The following is a 23,341-nucleotide window of genomic DNA, read 5'->3' as shown; positions in this document are numbered from 1 at the left end:
ATTCGAAGGTGCCCTATCTTTGTGGAGACTTCCAGTAGACAGGGATCGGCACTGGCACAAATCTATCCCTATCTTGCTTCACACTGATGATGTAGTGCTGATCTCAGGTACAGTGAAGGATTTGCAAATGCACCTCATTACCTAGTGGGACTCTCTGACACCCAAGACACCATGGTAAGGCCAAGGTTATGCACGAGTGCTTCTCTCTTGTAGAAGAGCCAATTGAGATCATCAAATCCTATCTTTACTTGGGTCACATTGTACAGGACCCAAGTAAAGATAGACAAGGATCGGCACTGGCACAAATCTATCCCTATCTTGCTTCACACTGATGATGTAGAGGGCTGATATCAGGTACAGTGAAGGACTTGCAAATGCACCTCACCTCACTACCTAGTGGGATTCTCTGACACCCAAGACATTATCGTCAACCATGGTAAGGCCAAGGTTATGCACGAGTCCTTCTCTCTTGTAGAAGAGCCAATTGAGATCATCAGATCCTGTCTTTACTTGGGTCACATTGTACAGGACCCCATTCACCATGAAACAAGCAGCTTGACCAGAAGGCATGCATCATTTGTGAGGCTGGAGTGATGTCATTTCCGCATCCAACTGTAGCATGTGAATATGAAATCCTCCTTCTTGACTCTCCAGTCACAACTAGCTTTATTTGCAAGAGTTTTGGCGATCGCCGATAGCCCACACTCGAGATGAGTGCAGTAGACCACACTTGGGATGAGTGGAATGGCTTCTCGAGAGCCATAGGTTGTGATGCTCTAGCACTCCATGTGATCTTATACTCATAGAGTTCGTTTCGAGACCCCTACACATAGATGCCTAGTTTCAGATGATCACCTACCTTAACTAAGCCAGACAATATTGCCAAAACTGTGAGGAAGACAAAATTGTCATGGAGGCCTCTCTCATTGTCCATGTAGCTCACAACCACCAGAGATGGGTAGTGGTACGTATGGGTCACCATATGGTTCAACTTCATAACATGTCCATTGATTATCTCCCCCCATGGCAATACTGCCTACATGCCCCATTCTTATGATAGACCGTAGACATGGCAAGAGATCATTTAGGTCATCAGAGACGACCTGTGGCAAACGTAGTAGACATGGCAAGGGATCCTTCAGGTCATCAGAGACGGACCTGTGGCAAATGTACATGTAGTAGACATGGGGAATCCCACCATTGCCACATGCTACCAAATGGCTTTCTATAAAGAACATTTCCTCAATCGAAGTGAGGATGCCTTCCTCGAGACACCGTGAAACCGTAAAAATCCACCTCAGATGCCCTATGGGTCAGCTTGCAACTTCATCCCATTGAATCCAAGTCTATATATGACTACATGCCTAGTTTTGCGTAACAGTAGACCAAGTCTCTTGTATCAGTTGCCCAATAGTTTGCCTTGGCCATCATCTTGAGATAGGACATAAGGATGTGGCCACACCAGTGTCGCAAAAAACATTTCTAGATTTTGCTAAGCGTTTCATCTAGAAACGGGTTTTAAAAATGTATTTTATATAAATTATATATCAAAAGTAAATAATTATCTCCAAATTCTCTCTCTCTCTCCGAAAAGAGCTCTCAGATACACACATACACACTACGCATCTCAAAAGAGTTAAGACACAAGAGAAAACCTGTACCAATGCATCTCGCCCAATGCATTGGAGTTTTGCCCGTTTCGGCAAAGCGTTTCGCCTAAAAACGTTTCTACATGTTTTGCCTGGGCAAAACACGTTTTTTAATGACACTGGACCACACCACACCACACCACATAGGTCTGCCTATATTCTGAGATTGTGTAACAAATAGACCAAGTCTTTTGTGTCATGGGTTGTACAGGTTGCCTTGCTCATCATGTCAAGAGTTGCCCAGACAAAAGAATCAAGGACACAATTTGGATGGACCACAGGCCAAGTCTTTTGTGTCATGAGTCGTCTAACAGGTTGCCTTGGTCATCATGTCAACAGACAGGCAAGCTCTACACTCTAAACGCCTTGAAAAGGGGTCTTTCCCCACGCATAGAGCCTCCGCCCTCGAATCAAAAATATAACTGCACAGCATCACCTCAAAAGCTCCCCAGCCTCTACAAGAATCAATTACCTTCCAACATCCCTACTTTCAATAAGCTAGTGGAAGGAAAAGAACTGGATTATCCATCCTCACAATTTTTTGAAAGGACTCCAAAAAAACCAACCACTAGCAGAATCTGTGCCATTAAAAGGCCTCTTAGTCTGAGAGAGACCCCTTACTGTATTCTGTCTCATTCTCTGAGAATCCGCCACCCTTCTGAAAGGAACATTGTCCCCTAAGAGAACATCACTTTGAAAGGTACTAAACGGCTCATGTTTTGGACAGCAACCTTTGAAAAGACTTCAGCACCGAAATGTCACGGTTGGCACTTATCCTTTACTCTTGAAAGACTTTCAACGAAAGACCCCACCACAAGGATATTGGGGTTCAAAACTTGGGCTACTCATGCATTTCAAATAGTCTCCATGCTTGGACAAAATCCGTATCTTTGTGAGGGAATGTCAGAAGGATGACTTTCAGAAAAGACTGGACCACCCAATCTCAGCAATTGTGCCCACAAAAACTATATCTTGCATTTTAACATTTGCGTATAAATCTGGGCTTTTTATTCATTTTCTTCAAGACCAGCTGAATTTTCGTATCACTACATTCAGAAGGCCAACCATACACTCCAGTGATAAAAAATTTATTAACATAAACAGGATTGTGCAGCTACAAGAGCTGCTTCTCCTATATAGAATCCAAAACACTAGTTGCTTGAAAAAGAAAGCCAAAACTCATCAGCTTACACTTCATACAGCATAGAACATCCAGATGACGGAGTGAATGACCAAGGCCTTCACTGCAACCTTACTTGTTAAGATTATCGACTGCCTGATTGTAGTAAAATGGATTCCACGCTTCAAATTTAAGCATCAAAAAGTTATTTCTGGCTCCTTACCATAGCCTTTTCCCCGACCAGTCTCCCTTTCCACCCCAACTTTTGCATATAGCACCATACCATAAGGTCGAAACAACTCAGCCAACTTGTGGTCATTGAAATCATCTGGGATTCCGAACACAAATAAATTTGCCCCTGTCATATCAAGGACTTGAATTGATAAGTTTACACTTGTAAACAAGCTTGATTCAAGTTTAGAAACTTAGAAAAAAGAAACATAAGTGTGAATCTTTCGCTTGATTCCCGTTTAGTTTTTCCAAGTAGACGCATAAGCCAGTCATCAGGCTTATGTTCTATTTTCTCAGATTGTAAGTATCAGAAATGTATACCTTGTGGCCCATTACTGGCATTCAACATGGGATTTGCAGCTGATACAGACTCTGGCCCTTTGCTTAACGAAACATCAGAAGCTTCAGGCCTTGGATGGACCGAAGGTGGTGCCGACACTGCAACAACGTCATAAATAACCAGCCTCTAAGAATGAAAATCTGCTCCACAATGTCAAAACTTGAGAAATGAAATGGACCCTACCATGTGCGATGTGAGCATTCTGCAATGCTTGACCAGGAGCCTCCTTAGGACCCAACTGAGTTTGCACCTGTGATTGAGAATTATCAACTGCATACTGTGTCTGTGAACTAATAGGTGATTGAGCCAGCCATGACGATTGTGACTGTGACTGTGACTGTGCTGTTGCTGCCTGTTGCATCATTTGTAGCTGTGTCAAAATCGGAGACTGAGCTTGAGCCAGGTTCTGAAGTTGCAGGCTAGGATTCTGAGAGTGTGCAGATCCAGACTGCAGAACCTGCATTTGACCCAAGGCATGCTGTTCAAAAAAAATTGGCTGATGTACGTGCGTTTGCACACTTTGGTTCATTCCTGCAGCTGAAGACTGCTGCTGCGATGCAGTCAGCTGTGAAAGTAGAGACTCCAACACCTGCCGTCTTTCTTCATGCGGTTGTGAAACTTGGAACTGAGATAAACCTTGGGCCTCAGCCGCTACCATAGCAGCTGGTTTATCCCACTGAGTAACCCCAGTTGATGAGTTATAATAGAAAGATTTCCCATTTGGAGCTACGTGCATGCTCCATGCCCCCGATGATGCTGCATCATTGCTCAGCTTGATTGGATGATCTTGTGAGTTCTGCTGGAGAATGTGACTATTACTTGACCCCAATGGATACTTTGTAGCTTCAGCCCCCCTTGCACTATCCATATGATTCATCTGTCCATTTACCAAAGCGACTGGCTCCTGGAAACACATCCAATCAACGAGAAAATAGAGCATAAGCCTGATGCTGGCTTATAAGATTAGCTGTAAATTGCACCTAGTGGACAATCTCATTGAAGTGATTAGAATGACACCTAGTTTGCCTTAGAGACATAAGCTTCCCCTTCAAGAGGGAGAGGGAACGAGGGCCTAAATTACGATTGCATTGTATGATATACAGAATGCTTTGAAAAATAAACAAACATTGAGAAGTATTAAAAGCATTAGAGTTAAACCCTCCCTGTGAAATACACAGAATGCTTTGAAAAATAAACAGATGTGGAGACTTCAAGTATTAAGAGCATTAAAATTAAACCCCTCCTGTGAAAATGTCAGTCCCACTGATTAAAAGATGCCTGATGAACATAAAGATTAAATTGATTATATTTCATCATACATATGCAATCATCAATGCCTATGTCTAACCCAAATGGTTACCTTCATGGCATAGATGAGACATATATCGTGATTTGTGATGTCCCTCGAGCATAATGTAAAGGAAAAGTTTTTAAAAAATCAATGCTGTGTTATACAGGCTACCCTGACAATCACAAGAATACAATCGACTCCCCACTAGACAGAGCTGACAGTCTTATACAATCCATTCCCCACTTGACAGAGCAACATCAAATTCATCACTATTTTGGCCTTACCCTTGAGTTCATTGTCACAATCCAGTCTCCCTCACCCACAAAGTCTCCATTGTCCACCAACTCACTCACGCAACATGCTCTCAACCAACTATACGATTAAGATCTATGTCTTGGACTCCTGCTGTGGAGATCTTCCACAGATGATCGAACATCTATATGACAGCATTGCACTTGTCCACAACAATGTGCTAATCGCATCAACAGTGACACTTGTCTACTTGCACTTTGGCATCCTTATTCAAGAATACACCCTCGCAGTGAGAAAAACATCACTCCTCTCCAAACACACACACCTACCATCTATGAGTAAGAACCCTAACCTTATACTCTGACTTATGCAGTACTTAAATTCCTTTAGAAGAGCCGCTCCACATTTATTAAGCGTGGTTAATAAGCCTAAAATACCTATAGTATTCAATAATACCAAAATCCCAAATATCTAAGGCTTGGGTTTACCAAATTCAGATCTACATATTGTCCTCAATTTTGGATACCAAAGTCTAGTCTATGATACCTTTGCATTTGTGCTCTGAAACATGCATATAGTTAACTGAAGAGGAGGCTCCAAAAAACTGATGTCCACATGCCCTGCCCAACCATACCATGCATCAAGTCCAAAGTCTAACTCCAAAACACTGCTATTTAAGTTCCAGAAATCTATGGTGCACATATCTCCAACAAATAAGTAACATGGCTGAATTCAATCTGGTTGATTCTCGTAAACCTGGCCACTGCTGAAGAAAGGCTCTTCAACCCCCATGCTGTGCCAGCCCATAGCCATGACTGTCTACCTGGCAGCCATGCAGCCCAGGAGGAGCCAAAACAGCCTCTAGGCAAGGCAGAACCAGCAGCAAAGGTCAAGGCGAAGACCAGGAAGAAGGGGGCTATTTATAGGCCTCCCAAGCCAGTCTGTGGATCTATAGACTCAACCAGTCTGTGGATTTACAGACTCAGCCATTGTGTGGATTTATAGACTCAGTCAAAGGAAGAAGTTTTCCCTGAAACCCATACCAAAATCCCTTTCCTCCACATTTTTGCATCAACTACTACAGCCTAGTCTAAGCAGCAGCCCACGGCCTCCAGCTGCCTACAGGTTGACCAGCAGTGCCCGATCATCAGTCAAGGAAAAGAGGAGCAGCCTGCTCTCTCCAACTCCATCCTACATGAAGGGATAGCCCCTTCATCTACGGTTGTATTTTCAGCCTTTTGGCAACCGTTGCCCCTCAGCCTATTGGCAAGCAGTAATAAACAGTAAATATTCTTTATGGAGTAGGGGCAGTTGTAACCGAATCCTGCATTCCCTTACATATACTCACAGACACAAGCACATGAGTTTGTGTGCCTTTCATTTTCGTACATGCTTCATCAGTTACAGCCAGATAGCATGCTAGAGAGAGAGTGAGTTAGTCTCCTTGCCTGTTACACTGGTATCAGAGTTTTAGAATTTCTTTCTTGAGGGTGTGAGGTACAAATCAGGGAAGTTTTGTCACTGCATGGCCACCACATGCTCTGGCAAGTCAACCATGAGCGACAAGACACCCTCCAACCCCATGGAGGATGAGGCAATCCTTCATCGACACAATGGGCCTCTACTATTGTACTTCCCTTTTTCTACCCCTTTAGACAAATCAGACAGGGGTGATTCCAGATAAAGGTCTTGAATTTTTTTTACAGATTTGACATTATTAATCGTTCTCAAAAAGATCACACATCTTTCTGATTTCTCAAAGTCACATCTTTCTGATTTCTCATAGTCAATATGAATATCATTTACAGAAATGAGATGTCCCGGGTAGGTGAGTTCATTTTACACAAGACGTCTCCACAGATGACGTCCATGTTCTAAAAGAGACTTCCTATAAATCAAGACATCATCAAAAGAGACTTCCTATTAATCAAGAGGTCATCAAGAAAGACCACAACCATATTGACCACCCCAGGGAATTTCGTGAACTTGAGCTACACCAGAATGCGTCCAGCAGAGGCGGAAGGGCCTTCTTTTCCTTCACACTCCAACTCGTACACTCCAACTCGTGCCTCTCCTACCCAGTCAGCCCCCTTCTAATTTCTCGCCCCCTCTTCTCTCAGCCCGTTCTCTCCACTCTCTCCCCCTCCTAAACCCCTTTCCTCAGCCCCTTCTCTCCACTCTCTCTGCTACCCCCTCGCTAACCCCCCCCCCGCTACCCCTCTGCTACCCCCCCTGCGCTCTCCTTGCTCTCTCCCTGCGCTACCCCTTGCTCTCTCTCTCTCCTGCTACCCCTTGCTCTCCCCCCTGCGCTCCCCCTGCGCTACCCCTGCTCTCTCCCTGCGCTACCCCTACGCTACCCCCTGCTCTCTCTCTCCCGCTACCCCCTACTCTCTCTGCTAACCCCTCGCTACCCCCTCCGCTACCCCTCCGTACCCACTCGCTACCCCCTGCTCTCTCTCTCTCTCCCACTATCCCCTGCTCTCTTTGCTACCCCCTCCGCTAACCCTCCTTACCCCCTCGCTACCCCTCTCTCTCCCCCGCTACCCCCTCGCTAAAACCCCCCCCCCCCCGGCTACCCCTTTGCTACCCCCGCTACCCCTCGCTCAGCAAACCCCCCCCCCGTTTTTTTTTTTAAAATTAAAAAAAAAAGGGTCGGAGCTGCGAGCGGGGGTTCTCCAACAGCTCCGACCTACTGCAATCCCTTCTTTGCCCACTGCTACCTCCCCCATAATGAAGGGAACAGGGGGATGAGGATAGGAGACTAGGCGGGAGACCCTTCGGTCCAAATTTGCATATGGGTGGAGATGGGGAAGGGGAACGGTGACAAGGCGAAAACACAAAAGCAACTCAATCTGGAGGACTTCAACAAACGCAGCAACCGGAGCGGTTTGACAGTAGACAGCACTGCGGCCCAAAAGAAAGGGGCCCACCCAAAGTCCATGCCGCTCACCACATCCTCGACCTCTATGGTTACCACCACTATTTCACCACCATCATCCGCCTCATCATCTATGCCACCTCTCTCCTCCCCCTCTCCTGCATCATCATCACAGGTCTCCTCTCCAGTAGCCTCACCATTGGCCCAACCGACCACGGCTCCATAGTACTTTCCCCTCGTATCACCTCTACCTCTCAGTCAGCCACCCTTCATCACCTCGTCCGGCCTCGCTACTCCTACATACCACTCCCCCGCCCAGATCATGCTGTCCCCACCCTCAGTACAACCTCACCTGTACAATACTGCAACCCCGCCTGATCCTCGAACTCCTCCTGTATCCCTCGTGCCATCCCTGAAGGCTGACTCCGATGTGTAGCCACTAACTATCGGTAGTGGACGCTCTAGGCTATGGTGTGTCTTTGTGTAAAAGACTATGTCTCGTCCTGTATAAGACTCCGAGAAGTTCCCTGGGTCTGACCATAAGGTACCATTACAGTTCCAAATGGTGCAATCTAGGGTCTCGAAAATCTGAGTCTCATAGGCCCCGTCCCCCTAGGGGGTACGGGTGGGAGCCCAACGGGTGCCGGTCAACAACCTACCATCTCGGACCACGGCCCATTTTCCCTCCTTGCAGGCAACATCCCGCTGTTGCAGAAAAACTCGTCGCTCCTCAATCTGTAGTGGTGTCAAATCCTCGTCCATGGATAGGGTGGCATGCTCTCGTAGAGCGGCTCGGTGTCGGAGTGTCGCTAGTCAAGCATGTGAATCTTTGAAGCGAATGACTAGGGGCTGCTCTCAGTTGGGATCTCTCCCAACATGCCATGCTCCCTCTATGCCATGGTCGGGGACTCCCATGGTAGTGGTCACAAAGGTGATCGCCTCCTCCATGGGCGTCGTAGTGGTGCTGGTGCTGTCTCGCGTGATCCCTCGTATCCGGATGTTGAGGGCCTTCGAAGCCCTCTGCTGCTGCTCCTGTATGGCGGCTGAAATGGTTGCCTTTGCGGGCTCCCATTTCGCCACGTCCACCCATCTAGTCATCTCTGCTATAGCCGACTGTATCGTGGCTATCTGTGCCTCCATCTCTGTGACTGGGGTCCCTCCAGGCGCTGCTATGAGGGTCCCGAGCTCTTCTCGAAGCTGTGTAATGTCGTGCCTGAGTCCCTGGACAAGGGTGCCATGCTCGTGTATAATGCAGGCCTGCTCCTAGGTGTATCAAGCCTGCTCCTGGGTGTAATGTGTCAGCTCTGCCTGACGGGCCCGGATGTTGTGTATCTCAGCCAAACAAAAACTTTGCAGCACAAATTTCGAAATTAGGGCATACCTGGAGGAACAAATCGTCCAGAATTCCCTCGCTAGAGCCATCTCCATTGAGAGGAAGGACGCACACTCCCGATTCATGTGGATCCGGATCCAATGCATTGACACCCGTGACCTTTTCATAGCGATATGCTACTTCCCGCCAAACACATCCCACTTCGCCAGAGTGGCACGAGAGGAGGGTGAGACATTGCCATATGCACCCTTACATCAGGATATCCCAGACATTTCAGCCCGCGGGGAAGTTCTCCTTGTTGGGGACTTCAACGCCAAGACGAGCACGCGCCAGGCACCACTCCTGGACTTCTGAGACGACTCTATCATGCTACCAGACATGGACCTAGACGGAGCAGGTATGACCAGGACCTCATTGGACTGACACGGGCCTGTTAAACCATATGGACACGCGCTCCTTGATCTGGGCAGGATGCATGATCTCATCATCTACAACGGGCTTGACCTATGGCCCTCCTCAGGTGGCTTTACTTGCTTCCCACACGGGGGGGGGGGGGGGGGCACTAGTGTAGTAGATTACATCATGGGATCCCCTACCTTCACTTCATGTATCACCAACTTCACCATAGCACCACTCCCTCCAGGAGCTGATCACACATACCTATTCTTCACTATCGCCACCCCACGCTTAGCCACACCACATAGGAAGCACGACACCTACCACGACATACACTTTGATCACAGCCTCTCACCGGCCTACTCTGGATGCCTAAACAAACTCCTAACCTACATCGATCACATACCACTCATAGAGGACCGTGCTGCCCTCATTAGTCGCATTCCACGAGGCTGCCCTCCAAATCTTTCCCCACACCACACGGTCCACTAGACCACCACCTCTTGGTTCTGTACCCTACAACAATTGGTACGATGCGGAGTGCAATGCTTATCGCCGACAGCTCCGACTTAAAACCAAATGTCACCTCCCGAACACACCAGACACGGTACGTAAGTACCAACGTCTCGTACGTCGGAAGAAGCAAGCATTTCTTCGTCGAAATGAGGAGCTGCTGCACATCTTGTACAACAACAACTCTAAGGATTTTTTGCGGAGATTCCTTGAGCGTAGGTCTCCATCACCCCTCACCGACACGAGAGTCTGGCACACGTATGCACACCATCTTTATGATGTCCCACACCAGCCCACTCCAGATCTCATACACACACGTCGCCCCACCACTTGCTCGTTGTTCACCAGAGGGGGAGTCAAGGACGCGACATTGAAACTGCACAATGGCCGAGCTAAGCATCACGAGGGGCTATGCACTGAGTTTATCGCATATGGGATCGACACGTTAGCCCCGATCCTAGCAAAGCTATTCAATGACGCTGTTTGCCTTGGCTTCCCCCGCACCTGGACACTCAACACCATCACCCCCATCCACAAGGCAGGGGATCCCATGGACCCGAGTAACTACAGGACTATCATGATTGGACATGTGATGTCCAAGATCTATGCAGCTGTATTGGATGCGTCGGTCAGCCTGTTCGCAGAGATGAGAGGGCTCAAAGCAAAGGGTCAAGCCGGTTTCAGGCGAGACCATGGGACTATGGATCACATACTAACACTCAGGAGTGTCATTGAGGAGGCCAGATCACGAAAGGAGAGGGTATATTGCTGCTTTGTAGATTTCCGCAAAGCCTTTGACACAGTACCTCGAGCTCGTCTCATCACACGCCTACAGACACTGGGATTTGATCAGGAGATCATCTGGGCAGTCATGGCACTGTATGAGAGAGTCTCAGGCCGAGTTCGGACAGGCGCAGGTTGGACAGATGAGATCTTGAGTACTATAGGAGTCAAACAGGCTTGTCCCTTATCACCGACCCTGTTTGGCCTCTACATCGATGAGCTTGAGACTTTCATGGGGGTGTTCGAAGGGACCGGTTGCTCACTTGTCGGGATCATCATCAGGATTCTTCTTTATGCAGATGACGTGGCACTCTTGTCGTCCACACCCGAGGGGCTCCAGCGACACCTGGATGTACTACATGCTTTTTGTTTATCCCATAATTTAGAGGTCAACCTTGGCAAGACCAAGGTCATGATCTTTAACACCTCTCGAGCAAACATGCAAAGGAAGCAGTTTACTTTTACTTTCGGTGGGTCACCAGTTGAGATCGTATTCTCATACACTTACTTGGGGGCCATCTTCTCCGACCCGATCTTCACGATGAGACCAGCGATGCATGCCAGACTGAGCAGGGGATACGCCTCACTAGCTCGGCTAGAGAGACAATGCTTCCACTCCCACTTCCAGGACCCTCTGACCAAGGCTCTTCTCTTCGACTCCATGGTCCAACCGGCCGGTATGTATGGCAGCCCTTGTTGAGGGCCTGACATGTCAGAGATAGAGTGGACACGAGTGGAACGCCTGCAGATCCTCATGCTCTCACGGATGATCCGAGGGAAACCATCTGTACCACATTACATCATTCAGGCCGAGTTTGGTGCTTCTCCACTCCAGCTAGATGCAACCTTTCATACCATTATATATCTACACCGGGTTAGATCATATGGGGACTGCACATCAGGGAGACAGAGGTTGCCATGGTTGGCTCTTGATTCCTCCATGAGGTTGGCAATAGAGGGAGACGAGCGATGCTGGTATGCACGGACTCACAGATGGTTTGTGAGACTAGGGTTCCACATCGATAGGATACCTCCTTTTCAGTACAGTTTAGATGCCCCTCTGGTACTCCCACCCACCATCCCAATCAGGCCACACACCAACCAGGTCATTCATGAGGATCTCCTGCAGCTACACACCTTTAGGACCTGGTTGAAACGAGGGAGCTTCCAGTGAAGTTGAGAGTTTCTACAGAGATTATGTCTTCGTATTTCGGAGGAGAGATTCATCACACCACCGGGGTACACTGAGCTTCATATGCCTCACTCAATACGGATCTCCATCGGACAATTTCCTTTCTCTCCCTCTCAAGCTTCAGCCCCCTTCTCTCAGCCCTCACCACTCTCAGCCCCCCCTTTTGTCAGCCCTTCTCCATACTCTCGCTTCCTTCTCTCTCCCCCTTCTGTCAACGCCCTTCTCTCAATGGCTCCTCCACGTGCTATCGAGACAAATGACACGTCTCCTTGGTGGGAGGAGGTGGATGCAAGCCAAGTACGACAAAGCAAAAGGAGGAGTGGGTTTGTCGCTTTTGTTAGGCACCAAAAAGTGGAGGCTCAACAGGCTCATTTATTGGGAATGAAGGGGCAAGGTCACCGTTTGCCCTTCAGTTCCGGCAGCGAAACTTGCATGTATTCAAGCACTTGCAGAGAGATTGGACAGTGCTGCATCACGACTTGTCCTTCTTGATCCTCGAGGTCATGCATCGCCAGCCCCACGTGCAGCAGCAGCTTCTATGTGTGGTAGCATACCTGCTCATTCTTCCATTTCTCCCCCCTTGTTTGGGAGTAGAGCTTCATCCACACAAACAGATGGGGCTCCCACATTGTCAGCCCAAAAAAGCCGTACAGAGCTAGCCTTGTGGCCTCATGGCATCCTAGGAGGAGGCCACAGGTAGATGCAGAAATGGGCCCTCCACAATAAAAGCATGCAATTCTTACTTCATTGATATGTTGAAGGAGATTGCAACCTTTGGACCATATTACACTCCTCCCTCATGCGAAGCCCTGCGCACCACAATTATGGGGACAGAGAAGTCCACCATAGAGCAGACTTGGACTCCCATCATAGACATATGGCTGAGAAGTAGTGTCACATCGAGGGGAGATGGATAGATTGACACTAGAAGCCGCTCTTCAGGGCATCATTGCATACTCCAACGAGGCCAGCTTTTTCATTAAATCTATTAACAATTCAGAGGAGGGAAAGTTAGTCGAAAGGTTGGCTAGCATTTGGATGGAGGCAATTGAGTATGTGGGGGCAAAAAGTGTTATTCAGTTTGTTTCCAATGGTAAGAACTCCAACAAGGCAACAGGGAAGATTCTAGAAGAGAAATACCTCACATTACTTTTTGCACGGCACATAGGCTGAATAATCTATTGAAGGACATTGGTAAGTTGGATTGGGTGGATCCAACCATATTGCCTCTTTCATCACTCGCCACCACTATATGTTGGCTTTTTTTTTGCAAGATATCCCAAAAAAGAATCTCTTGAAGTATTCTAACACACACAGCAGCTTTTTACACGGAAACCTTCTAGAAAGCAGCTTGTTTCTTCTAAGTGGGAAAAATGGCCTGAAAGTAACTCTGCAGGGGCTAAAAGACTTTAAGTCCATTGTTTTGGATGACATCTTTTGCTTCATGTTACAAAGCCTATTCTCATGATGTTCAGGCCTCTTGATGCGGATAATCCTTGTATTGGGAGGGTGTATGAAGGGTTGGATAGGTTAATTGAGACAACTCAAAGTCTAGATGCTTTGTCTGCTTGAAGGAGTTGAGGGCACCTACAACCTCTCGATGGACAGAATATCATTCCCCTTCAATTTTTTTAAAACAGAAAAAGGCACTTTCTATTAATGTAGGAGTCGGCTGTCCCAAAGGCACCAATCTTAAATACAACCTCAAGCCTAGCGAAGGCCAGCCTGCATCCTGAGAACCAGCTCACTGCCTAGCGTATCTCAGGAGGCGCTAACAACCAAGGTAGGACGGACTATAAAACCAGCGAATCCCTCGTGTCGCGAGAATGTAAAAAACCCCAAAACACTCCCACCTTTCGGAGGTCACTCTAGAGTTCGATGTCCTGTCCTGCCAAATAGCAAGACGTCGTCCAATCTGTGCCGTGTAGGAGAAGAAGGGTATCTCCTCCACCTTCTCCATGTGACCTACTCTGGACAGCCAAAACCACTCTCCTGGGTCCTATTGAATCTCCGAAGGAGAGCCAAAGTGGCCATTGGGGGACCTCTTGATCCAAGATGCTGGGAGGGTCAATAAACCATGACTTACCTAGGTGGCCCACTATCCTGATCAGCTATCAGTGTAGTGAGTCTAGGCTCCCATCCCATCTCTAGGTCTCCCCCGATCCCCACTCTGAAGAAACTGACTCGACCACTTCCATGCCGCATCATGATCCACAAACACCTGTCTTAGAGAACGACATCTGCCATTTGCCCAAGTCTGCAAAGCCCTTCATGCCTCTAGTATGACTCCATCTATCTCCCTCATCCGGTGCCCAACTCCTCGCAAGTGAGAGAGAGCCCTCAGATGCGCCTCCGGGTCAAATGGGAGTCTCCTCCAAGCACCAAACGAGCTAGCTAGTCCACTGTCCAACTGAGCCCAGCCTATGTGTGTCCATTGTCCAAGCAAACAGCCATCCTAATCCCAGACCTCCGGGTTCCAAATGAGGGGCTGGTGCTCAAACTCCCCTCTGCACCTAGGTGGGACCCATACCTATGCGTGGGGTATTCCCGAGAAGCTACCTCTGTAGGGGGGACCACTAGCTTGGGTAAGGCCGAGAACCACTACCTTGGGTAACGCCGGGAACCACTACCTTGCCTAAAAGGGCCCTGCTCTACATCTCCAGATTGATGATGCCCAAACCACCTCTAGCTTGCAGCATAATGACTGTCTGCCAGCTACCCTGGCCCTGGTGTTCTTCGTGCTGTCTAAGCCGGCCAAGAAGAAATTGCGCACCAGGCGCCTAAGTTGTCCCATGCAACCCCTATGAAAGCACCAGCAGGAAACGATGTACCAAGCCTGACCGAGCTTCAATATAGAAGCTTCCGCCACACGCTCTCCAAAACCGAGGCAATCGGATGCCCCTCTGTAATGTCAATTCCCACTTGACAACCTAAATATCTCGTTGTCCACCCCCGCGGGATCCACTGAAAACCAAAGGTTGCTCCCCGGTCTCGAACCTCCGGGACCTCCTCCATCCCTGTGAAGAAGCCGATCAACTTGGTCCAGTTGATCCAAGCCCCAAAGGCCTCGCAATTAGATGTCCAAGGCTCCTCTAACTGCCTCTAGGCTTGATGCTGACCCTCTCCACTTACAACATCGTGTCATCTGCAAACTCCAAGTCCAAGAGCTCCTCCTGCCGGACACGAAGTCTCATACCGCAGCCTGGGATTGTAGGTAATAGCTAAGTGCCTCGGCTACAAAGAGGAAGAGAAAGGGGACAAGGAGGTAGCCCTGTCGTACCGGCCGAGAAAGAGAGAGAGCCTTGCCAGTGTGGCCGCTAATGAGCATCTAGCTGGGGCTTCCTACGTAAAGTGTTGAAAGCCCAACCGGTGCATAGTGCTCTCTAGAACGGACCATTCCACCCTATCATAAGCCTTCTCAAAATCCAAGAGAAGGATGGCTAGGGGTTGTGACTGTTCTTGGCCCAATCTATGGCCTCCATGAACCCCCTTTGGGGGAGACCTCTACGGGGCTAATCTAAGTGCAGCACCTTGGGGGAGTGGTCTAATAAAGCGGAATACCTGTAGAGCCCCCTCTATGCAGTGCCTAGTCCCCAATATAGAATCGGTCCAAGCACTCCAGCAGCCCATCGTGTCTCATCTATGTGAAGGAAAAGAGGAGGCTGACTAGGATCCTAGTGAACTCCACCTCCCTCCACGGGTCCCTACCAATGACCGCGAAGATGAACTACTCCCACCTTTGCTTCTCTCTATTGCCGGCATCTCTGCATAAGAAGCACCTCCTTATTTGTCCTCCGCGAACTCTAGATTGTTGAAGTCGCCCCAATAATCCAAGAGTCTAAATCCGGGAGGCACTCCATCAAAAGTCTCCAAAAGGTTGAGTGGTGATGTCGGCAAACTAGTGCGTAGATGTTCAAAATGCCAACCCTGGACTCGCCCATGCGAAGGGCCATCCAAATTGCTCAACCAGGGGTTCGGTTTTCATTATGCAAGTCAAAGCAGGTCTAACTCTTCCTTGTTGATCTGGATCCTAGATCGTGTTGTGGACGCGCACTTGCTTTCTAGCGCAGCCCGGATTCCCAGCATAGTCCAGAGGCCCTATGTAGTATGGGCACATTTTGGTGGTGTGGGATGCCAGGAGGTTGTGGACTGGTTGGATCTAGCTTTTCGTGCCAATAGCCCAGCCTGTGCCTTGGGGGATGCTCGGATTCTACGGGTCTTAGACCCGTGAGCATCATGGTTGGGTGATGAGCATGCCTACACGCCTCTTTGTAGTTCTATGATTGGTTGTTTGTGCTTGTGTGCAGGTCCGGATTCCCAAGAGCGATCGTGGTCATGTCAGTTGGTCTCAAAGCCACTCCTGGATGGCAAATTTCTGGAGGAGATAGCGATTCATGTTTGGAAGATCTTCCAAGTTCGTTTTTTTGCACTACTTGGCTAGAAACTGCTCAGTTTTCATCAGCAGGTAAGGATGGAGTGATCTCCCTGTGTAGGAAGATGCGTCCTGGTTGGTTTGGTGCCAATTAGGGAGTGAATCGTCAGTTCATTGGAGAGGAAGGGATCTAGTCGATGCACAAGTGACTTGTCTATGATGTGCTCTTTCTTTTTTGATGTATTTATTGGTGCTTGTATAGAGTAAGTTGAAATTGGTTTGGCATGCTTTGTAGTATTACGATTTGAAATATGAAAGAAGGGCTTGGTTCAGGAAGTGTCTAGTTCTTGTGCTCACAAGGCAGGGGGCTAAGATGCAACCAAGTTCCTTAGATCTAGCTGACAACCTGAAGAAATATATGCTTATTTATTTTTTAAAAGTTTATGTTGTGAATATGCATATGCATCATTGTCTGTGATGTGCTCTTTCTTTTTTAATGTATTTATTGGTGCTTTGTATAGGGTAAGTTGAAATTGGTTTGGCATGCTTTATGTAGTATATGACGATGGACGCTTTTTGGGATTGGTGATGCGATTTGTAAAGGAGAAAAGAGACAGGGTGGAGTTTCCTGATTGGAAAGCCCAAAGGGACCTTATGTTGTAGGCCCCTATCCTGAGAGAAGGGTGAAATCCGTTAGGCTGAGTTGAGATGTCAAAACGCACCCTTGCTTTTTCGTTAGAGTGCATTGCAAGGCATCCAGGTAAATTTGGAGGATTGTGCTTTTTAGGAAATTAGGGCACCAGTTTAGGATTTAGGGCTTAGTTCCCTATAAAATTGGCGCACCAAACCTCTCCCTCCATATTGTTCAAGCTTAGTGGATGCGCCATCTACCAGCCGAATCATTTTCTTCCCTACCTCCTGCCACCAGTCACAACTTCAACGCCATCTCTCTCCTTTGGGAAATTACACCAGCTCTAGGCTTGTAGGCACCTTCGTCGTTAGGGTTTTGGCACAGCTATGTGGACCAGCAGGCTGTTCGCCTCTATTTGGGTTCCTCGAATTCATTCGTTAGCTCTTCTTTCAGCTGTTCGTCAGAGAGGGCAGCCTTCGGTCGGGTTTAACCTTTCGTTCAGTGGTGCGCCAAGCCTTTCCCCCTCCAATCATCATCTCTGGCAGGTTTTGCAGTTTAAAGCCTATTTTGTTGGATATTTCCTTGCTGTTTTTCTATGGCTGAAGCTAGTAATCTCCCTAAGGCGGATCAGAATATAACCAATTCCAACCAACCTTCCCCTATGTCTGAATAGGATGTTGATGGGGACAACTATGATGTCTATAAGGGTATGGTTACTATGGAGGCTTTCAACCTATACCTCACGGGATTGGATGAAAAGATTGCGCTCCTGAACTCGAACCAGAGCAGTTGTTCCAGCAAATCCTTGCTATGCAGACCCAGCTTCAGACACTAACTCACATGGACACGATGGCTTTTGTTCTTGGGCCAAATATTACCCCAGCGCAATTCTCGGGGGAATAGAAGGATCGAAAGAAAGAAGTTGTGGATACTTGGCTGCACAAATGGCATGTCCACTTCAACTTTCACCCCTACTCATAGGACAAGCAACTACAGTTAGCAATGGGATACCTAGCCAGAAAGGCTCTACTCTGGAGGAAGGAATTGAGGCCTCAGCCATCCACTTGGGCAAAGTTCGAAGAAGCTTTTAGAACTGAGTTTCTAAAAAAGGAAGATGATTATGACATCGTAGCCGAGTTCAAGGCCATGGATATGACCAAACAGAGCCTCACTTTTGAGACCTATCTCCAAACATTCTGAGACCTACAGACCTGCGCTACAAAGATGGATCCTGTTACCCTCTTGGGTTTCTTTGTAGCTAGCTTACCCAATTCCTATAGGTTGCAGAAATCCACTCAGGGCAGCAAAAATCAGAAGGGAAATTCCACTAAGGGCAGCAAGGAGGGCTTCCTTTGGTCGCTTCGGCTTCGAAAGGAAGGGCGTGTTAGAATTATTATTATATTCTAGGCAGTGGCCAATGTAATTTGATAAGTGGGTTAGGGGCATTTTTCCCTCATTGAGGTTTTTCCCCCTAACCACAGTCTAATCACTCTTGCTCTCATTTTGTTCACATTTGGTATCAGAGCAGGACAAGCTCTTGGACCAGCTCCTCCTGCCCAAGCTCTTGCGCCTCACCTAGCTCTTTGCTCCTAGACCTACTCCCAGCTCCCTGCTCTCAAGTAGCTCCCATCCATTTTGCTCCCACGCGTGCAGCTCCCGTCTGTAAAGCTCCCAACACATCCGTACAACGGTGCGCTCTGTGTCTACACGCAGTCTGAGCTGCACATCCCGTACAGTCTGTACTATTAGAATTATTATTATATTCTAGGCAGTGGCCAATGTAATGTAATAAGTGAGTTAGGGACACTTTTCCCTCTTAAGAGGTTTTTCCCCCTAACCACGGTCTAATCTCTAACTACGGTTAGTGATTAGATAGGGTTTTGTCACTTAGACAAAACCCTTATCTCTTTCTTTATACTCTCACTTCAGTCACTTCATTTCAGTACACTTTGGGAGTGAACTACGTTCAGCTCACTCTCCATCTTGCTCACTCTTGCTCTCTTGTTTTTTCTCACATTTGGTATCAGAGCACTTCCTTCCCGAACCTGCTCCTTGCTCCCAGCTTCTTGCTTCCAGCTCCCGCATTTCAGCTCCATCGGCAAGCTCCAACTCCCGTTTGTCCGTACAGCTCCATCGCGGCCCCGTACAATCCGTACAAATGTACGGATTCCTTACCAGTGCCTACTTGCATCCGTACACCTGCGCATTCCGTCCGTACAGTTTCCGTACGATTGTATAGATTTCCGTACCTATGTGTCAGTTCGTCCGTACGACCGTACATACAGATTTGTGTGCCTGCACGTCAGTTCGTTCGTACGACCATACAGCTCGTACATACAAATTTCCGTACTGTCCGTACAGTTCGCATATACATATTTTCGTACTGTCTGTACAGTTAGTCCGTACAGATTTCCGTACCGTCCGTACAATTCGTCCGTACCAGATTCTGTACAGTTCCGTACTTGCAGGTTTTTGGAGATTATCTGGTAAAAATGGATCAGAACAACCCCAATGAGGTGTTCGAAGTTCTCACACAAGAGAATAACTTGGATGGCACCAACTACTCCTTGTGGAGTTTCAAGGTACGCAATATCTTGGTTGGCACACATCTTTGGGATTATGCCAATGAAGATGAAGCAAGACCAGATACGCTACATCTGTCACTCCTACAGTTGGAGGCAGGGTAGAGGTGCAAATGCAGCACAAGTAGTTGGAGCAGCCGCTCCAAGAGCTCCCACAGCAGAGCAAAAAAGATGGGACTCTAGAGATGCACAAGCTCTTTCAATGATTTCTCTCTCTGTCAAGAGGTTCATTATACCTCACATTCAGTCATGCAAGACATCTATGGCAGCTTGGGAGATACTAGAGAGTATGTTTGCAGCAAGAAATGATGCCAAAGTTTCCTTTCTGAAGTGAGAGCTTTCCCATACGCATATGGATGAGGGAGATTGCATGAATTCTCACCTCACAAAGCTTCAAGACTTGAGGAAACAGTTGCTAAATATTGATGAAGTCATTCCGGATTCAAAGATGATCACCACCACTCTGAATTCTCTTCCTGAATCCTATCTTGGTTTCCACACCTCGCTGAATTTGTCATTGAGGGGGGACAGCAATCCTCTCTCTTTTCACGAGTTGGTAGGACTTCTGTTGCAGGAAGAGCAGACTCACAGAAATATGGCAACCCGGGCTGGCGAGCATGCCATGCTTTCCAAGTTCAAGCCCAAGGGTAAAGGGCAGCAAAAGCCACATGCCAATCAGCCCACACATCAGCATAAAGCTGATTCAGGACAGCCCTCTTATAAGGCAAAGGGTGATGCAGATAAGCAAAAAAAGAAGGGCATTTGTCATTATTGCAAGAAGCCAGGTCATTATATTAGAGAATGCAAGAAGCGCATAGCCAAAGAGAAGAAAAGGGATTCAGGTATGGCTGTGTCACATGCATCAGCTCCACATTCTCATGATGGGAGAGATGTTGCAGCCAACTTTGTGGAAGAACACTATGCCTTTCTGTCTTGCACTTCAGAGTTTTCAGTGGGTAGTTCAAATGCTACAGCTACTAATGATGATGACCCTTATGCTTTCTTGACTTGCAGTTATGATCCTTCAAAGGATGCATGCTCTCTCAGTGTCAATGAGACACTAAATACTTGGTATTTTGATAGCAGTGCCTCAAAGCACATCACTTCCAAGAAGAGTCTTTTTGCATCTCTGCACCCACCACCTACCAAAAAGAAGGTGATTTGTGCAAATAATTCTTCTTATTCAGTGTGTGGAGTGGGAGACATTATTCTCACATCCACTGATGGCACAGATTTCAGAACTTCAGATGTACTCTATATGCCAGGCATAAAGAAGAATTTGCTTTCAGTGTCCTCACTCAATAGAGAAGGATTTCAGGTTGTTCTTCACCAACTACACTTGGGTCTATGGTCTCAAGGCAAAATCAGAAGTGTTTATGCATTTCAAACACTTTGTGGCTATGGTTGAGAATGAGACACGACTCAAGCTGTACACACTTCGCACCGATCGAGGGGGAGAGTATAAGTCTCATGAATTTGAGGCATTTTTTAAGGAGAAAGGTATCACACATCAGCTTACGGTGAGGCTTACACCTCAACAGAATGGCAAAGCTGAGCTAAAGAATCGTACTGCCATGGAGATGGATAGATGCATGCTTACAAAAGTAAGAAGTTGCCTCACAGGTTTTGGCTTCAAGGCCTCATGTGTGCCAACTATATTTTGAATCAGGCTCCCACAAAGGCTTTAAAGACAATCACTCCCTATGAGGCATGGCATGGGAGAAAGCCTTCAGTGGACCATTTCAGAGTTTTTGGTTGTGTTGCATATGCCCACGTGTCTGTGGAGTTTTGACACAAGTTGTCAGATAAGGCACTTAAATGCATGTTTGTGGGATATAGTTCACAAAGCAAAGGCTATCGTCTCTACAATCTTGCTACACGCAAGATTTTTGTTAGTAGAGATGTTATATTCTCTGAAAATTCAGCACATACACATGCTAAATTTCAGATTCCAGCTTCTTCAGATGATGTGTTTGAGGGGATGCTTCCTATAGCATTTGGTTCCCCCGCTGAAAATCAGAATTTAGAGCAACCTCCTCCAGATCCACATGCCTCCCGGCTGATTTTGTACCTCCTCAAGGTGTGGATAAACTTGTTAGGCAAGAGATTCAAGAGATACACGCAGCCAAAACAGTCCCGAATTAGTTGCTTCAGACTCTCAGGGAGAGTAGGCTTGAGACCCCATTGCCTCGCAGGACTCGTAGTGCAGTAAGGCACGCAGGGGGGACTCTTTCAGTTGAGACACCTTATGCAAGGACTCTTCTTAATGAAGAGGAGCCTGACTCGTTTAAGGAAGCAAAGAATAATATGCATTGGATGCATGCCATGCACAATGAGTTGCAGTCCAATGAGAAAAATCAGACTTGGGATGTTGTGGATTTGCCTCCAGGTAAGCATGCCATTGGTACCAAGTGGTTTTCAAGGTGAAAAGGAAGCCAGATGGGTCTATTGACAAGTACAAGGCACGGCTGGTTGCCAAAGGCTATGCACAGAAGAAGGGCATAGATTATGAGGTGACTTTTGCTCCGACATCCCGGATGACCACCATACGGTCAGTTATTGCAATGGCTGCAAATTTTGTGTGGAATGTCCATCAGTTGGACATAAAAACAGCTTTCCTTAATGGGAACTTGCAAGAAGAGGTTTATGTCAAGCAACCTCTTAGATTTGAGCTTTCTGGCAATGCACTTCAGGTTTGCAAGCTTAACAAAGCTTTATATGGGCTGAAACAAGCCCCATGTGCATGGTATGCCAAGATAGATGCATTCCTGGCAAGAAAGGGATTACACAATAGCCCTACGGAAAACACCCTCTACATCAAGAAGGATAGGGGGAATTTTTTGTCATCATTCTTTATGTAGATGACATGCTGCTCACAGGGTCAAATGAAAAAATATAATTGCATATTTCAAAGCTAAGTTGAAAGCTGAATTTGACATGACAGATTTGGGCATGTTAAATTTTTATTTGGGGATCCAGTTTATACAAGAGAAGCGTGGCATCGTTATGTCTCAATCCAAGTATGTGTAGAAACTCTTGTATAGGTTCAACATGCATGATTGTAAGCCTATTGCCACTCCCATGGAGCCGGGGCTGAAGCTTACTATGTATGATGCTGGTGAATCAGTGGATGTCACACTTTACAGCCACACTGTTGGATGCCTCATATACTTGTGCAATACCAAGCCCGATATTCACTATGTAGTATCTCAAGTGAACAGATATATGCACAGCCTAAAGACAACACATTGGCAGGCTGTAAAACGCATCTTCAGATATTTGCAAGGCACAAAGTCTTTTGGCTTGATGTTTCCCGAGGGGGGGGACTTGCAGATGCATGCTTACAATAATTCAGATTGGGCTAGAGACTATGATACCAGAAAGTCCACTAGTGGTAATTGTTTCTTTTTGGTGCATTTCTTGGCTGAGCAAGAAGCGATCTACAGTGGCTACTTCCTCATGTGAAGCTGTACAGGGCCGCTTTCATAGCGACAGTTGAGTGTGTTTGGTTGCGACATTTGTTCGCTGATCTTCGTCTCATATTGGAGGGTCCTTCTCCTATTCTCACTGATAGTCAGGGTGCTATTGCAGTGGCAAAGAAACGAAGCACATTAAGATTCATTATCATTATGTCAAAGAGAAGTTGCATGCAAGGGAGATCAGTATGATCTATGTGTCAACACATGACAATGTTACAGACATCTTCACCAAAGTACTTCCACGTGAGAAGTTTGAGGCATTTTGCAGTGCCCTAAACTTATCTCCTTTTGGTGATTGA

General features: G+C 47.2%; 1 protein-coding gene across 1 annotated transcript in view; it reads right to left on the bottom strand.

Annotated features, from left to right (window-relative positions):
* The window catches only part of LOC147881146 (uncharacterized), a 75,595-nt gene that overhangs the window by 7,703 nt on the left and 44,551 nt on the right, over positions 1-23,341 (bottom strand). Inside the window, exons 6-8 of the mRNA XM_087369910.1 lie at positions 3,524-4,244; positions 3,322-3,438; positions 2,993-3,127 (exon numbers count right to left, since the gene is read on the bottom strand). Coding sequence (XP_087226036.1) covers positions 2,993-3,127; positions 3,322-3,438; positions 3,524-4,244 — 973 coding nt within the window. The remainder of the gene's footprint in view (positions 1-2,992; positions 3,128-3,321; positions 3,439-3,523; positions 4,245-23,341) is intronic.

Source organism: Dipteris shenzhenensis, chromosome 31, assembly GCF_047967505.1.
Source record: "Dipteris shenzhenensis isolate YYH24624 ecotype China chromosome 31, Dip_SZ_1.0, whole genome shotgun sequence".
NCBI lineage: Eukaryota > Viridiplantae > Streptophyta > Polypodiopsida > Gleicheniales > Dipteridaceae > Dipteris > Dipteris shenzhenensis.
The sequence above is the reverse complement of the archived record's forward strand: the minus strand, read 5'-3'. Positions and strand labels throughout refer to the sequence as shown.